This window comes from Myotis brandtii, unplaced genomic scaffold, assembly GCF_000412655.1.
Source record: "Myotis brandtii unplaced genomic scaffold, ASM41265v1 scaffold115, whole genome shotgun sequence".
Classification (NCBI taxonomy): domain Eukaryota; kingdom Metazoa; phylum Chordata; class Mammalia; order Chiroptera; family Vespertilionidae; genus Myotis; species Myotis brandtii.
The window spans coordinates 21,091,079-21,094,416 of NW_005353967.1; the positions used below are offsets into that span (position 1 = coordinate 21,091,079).

At 45.5% G+C, this 3,338-nt stretch overlaps 1 protein-coding gene across 3 annotated transcripts in view; it reads left to right on the top strand.

The window, feature by feature from the left end:
- ZCCHC9 (zinc finger, CCHC domain containing 9) overlaps positions 1-3,338 on the top strand; it is a 23,916-nt gene that overhangs the window by 10,298 nt on the left and 10,280 nt on the right. For 2 of the 3 annotated variants that reach the window (XM_005858096.2, XM_005858095.2), the window contains exon 2: positions 1,311-1,717. In XM_005858096.2, coding sequence (XP_005858158.1) covers positions 1,337-1,717 — 381 coding nt within the window. In that variant the 5' untranslated portion in view covers positions 1,311-1,336. Of the gene's footprint in view, positions 1-15; positions 139-1,310; positions 1,718-3,338 lie in introns of those variants that run through there. The other variant, XM_014550234.1, reaches the window with a different exon arrangement.

Below are 3,338 nucleotides of genomic sequence, written 5' to 3' on the forward strand. Positions count from 1 at the left end.
GCGGTCGGCCCCGCGCGGCCCTGCCCTGCGAGTAGACCCGGGCGACCCGGGCCTGATACACAGAGTTTCCCCTCCCCACGCGCTCGGGGAACTCATTCAGGCGCGTGCAGTTAAGGGGCGCCCGCACCTCGCACCCATGTATCGGTTCCGCCCCTCAGGTTGTGTTGAAGGGATGTTTCGCACTTGGGAGCTGAGGTTTTTAATCGGCTGTTGCCCGGGAGCTCCTGTAAGTCAGGTGCAGCGGAATTGAAGGTTTGATAGACCCGGCATCATCACGTGACTGCGAACAGTAATATATGTCCCTGATCAGTGTGCCGAAAGGAGTTGTGCTGACAAATCACGCCAAAACACAGGGTTTCTGTATACAGTTTTGCAAACGCAAATTGTTGGCGTTGAAATGGCTTATGAACAGGATTGGAAGAAAGTAGCCCTGGGACTTAGCGATAGGAAAATAAACGACTAGGGAAGCCGCAAAGTTTGGGAAGAGTAACTTCATTCATTGTATTATTTGGTGATTTAAATTTTGCGAAATAATTTGGTTTCTTAATATTTTCCAATTTAGAAAAATATTTTCCAGTTTTAAGCAAGTATTTATATTATAGTAGGCATGCTTTTGTTATATATATATTTTTTTTAATTTATTTTTTTATTTTTACTGATTTCAGAGAGGAAGGGAGAAGGGGAGAGATGAAACATCAATGATAAGAGAGAAGCATTGATTGGCTGTCTCCTGCTCGCCTTCTACTGGGGGTCCAGCCTGCAACCCCACTGCTAACTGGGAATCCAATTGTGACCTCCTGATTCATATGGGTTGATGCTCAAACACTTAGCCACACAGGCTGGGCTTGATTTTTTTTTTTTTTTAACTGGTATAGTAGCTTCTCTCGTAAGGGCTGGATTTACATTATAGGCATATCTATGTAGCACATTATAGAATTAAATATATAGATATATAAATGAAGTAAAAACCCATGTTTTAATGACTAAAACTTTAACATGGCATATGTGATATATAGCATGTATCTTTTTTAAAAATATTTTTATTGATTTCAGGGAGGAAGTGAGAGGGAGAGAGAGAGAGAAACATCAATGATGAGAGAGAATCATTGATCGGCTGCCTCCTACTTGCCCCTCACTGGGGATCAAGTCCGCAACCCGGCATGTGCCCTTGACTGGAATCAAACCCAGGACCCTTCAGTCCGCAGGCCAGCACTCTCTCCACTGAGCCAAACCAGCTAGGGCTATAGCATGTGTCTTAAGTTTAGTTTATTTCTTTTAAATGATGACTAACTGCCATGCTTGTCTTAAAGATTGATACCGTACCTCTGATGAAACCATGACCAGGTGGGCACGAGTCACTACCACACACAGCAAAAGACCCTTGCCTGCAACATCATGGGAGGATATGAAGAAGGGGTCCTGTGAGGAAAAAAGCCAAAGCCTACCAAAGAGTAAACAACTTGAAGCCAATAAGCTGTGCCTTAAAAATGGTGCACACCAAGCAAAACACAGAAAGAACAAAAAGAAAAAGGAGTACTTAAATGAAGATGTGAATGGATTCATGGACTACCTAAGACAAAACTCACGGATGGTTCACAATGGCGAAATAATAACAGACAGTCGGGAAGTACGGGAAGAAATTGCAGTTGCTTTAAAGAAAGATAGTCGCAGAGAAGGAAGACGGTTAAAGAGACAGGCAGCAAAGAAAAATGCAATGGTAAGATTATCACTTCTACCAAAATATTCCTTTAGATGGCTAGAAACTATTAATCATATACTCACACATATTTAGCAGTCTGATTGCTATTATGTACTAAATTATAAAGCATCTTTTTAAGGGCTAGTAATAACTATTTGCTAGAGACTTAATATATTCATTAATTATCACAACAACACTATAAACATGGTGTTCCCATCTTACAGGTAGAAAACACATGTAGACAGGTTAAGTATCTTGCTGAAAACCACATTTGATTACTTAGAGTGCTAGATGGCACTATGTAATTATATGTGCTTTTTTAATAAATGTGAACCTAAATGGGCTGCTAACTCTGCAGGCCAGCCCAAAAAACAATTTTTTAAAAATATATATATATTTTTATTGATTTGAGAGAGGAAGAGAGAGGGATAGATAGAAACATCAATGATGAGAGAGAATCATTGATCGGCTGCCTCCGGGATACCCCCCACTGGGGATCAAGCCTGCAACCCAGGCATGTGCCCTTGACCGGAATCGAACCAGGGACTCTTCGGTCTGCAGGCCGATGCTCTACCCAGTGAGCCAAACCAGCGAGGGCCAAAAAAACAATTATTTTTCAAACCCAGAATCTGACTTCAAAACTGTGTTCCCACATCTACCTTCAAATAGCCCTTTTACAAACAGCCATTTTAAAAAAAGATAAAAATTAAGTAGGAAGGTTAAGTACAACAGGTTAAATATGTGTGGTTCCCATTACTTAGAAAGAATGTTCTTTTGTTTTTGTCCATGAAAAACTGAGACACAAGAAGGAGATCTAATAAGAATCACCGTAGTTAGTAACTGAGCAGCGGAGTTAAAACTCCTTTAGATCTTCCCTAGTCATTGTTCCCTCCCTCTCCATTTTACACTCAGAGGAATGCTGGGGACTGCAGGTTTAGTTTTGTGGTACCCAGCTGTAGATTTTATTTTATTTACTAGGGGCCCAATGCATGAATCGTGCACCTTGAACTGTGGGCCGCGAGGCTGTGGTGGGCACAGGGATGGGTCTCAGCCCAACCTCTGCACCCCCGCCTGGCCCCTCCTGCTGCGGCCCCAGTCCCCTGTCTGCTGGCAGCCCCGTTTCCCTGCCGCCGCCGCTCCCATGCTCTGACAGGGCCGGCCCATTCGCACCCGCTGATTGGGGCCGGTGCCAGCAGTGGGTGCGAGCTGCGGCTGCTTTCCAATCGCCCCTCAGGAGCAGGAGGAGGTGGAGAAGCCCTGAGGGGTGATCGGGGCCGGAAGCTGCTTGCACCCGCCGATGGCACCAAGCGATCATTGCTGGCACCAGACACCGGCAGTGGGTGTGAGTGCTGGGCAAGACCGCGGCACGAGGGAGCAAAGAATTTTCAGTAACCACCAGAGGCTCGCCCTGATAACAGTGACCAGTGCCTTGCCTTGGTCTGGTGCCCCTGCTCACCTGCTCCACTATCCCACTGCGGCTGACGCCCACCATGTTCTGCACTCTGCCGCCTGCTGCTGATGCCCGCCATGTTCCCCATGCACCCCCTGGTGGTCAGCGCACGTCATAGCTACCGGTTGTTCCACCGTTCGTCTATTTGCATATTAGCCTTTTATTATATAGGACTAGAGGCCCGGTGCA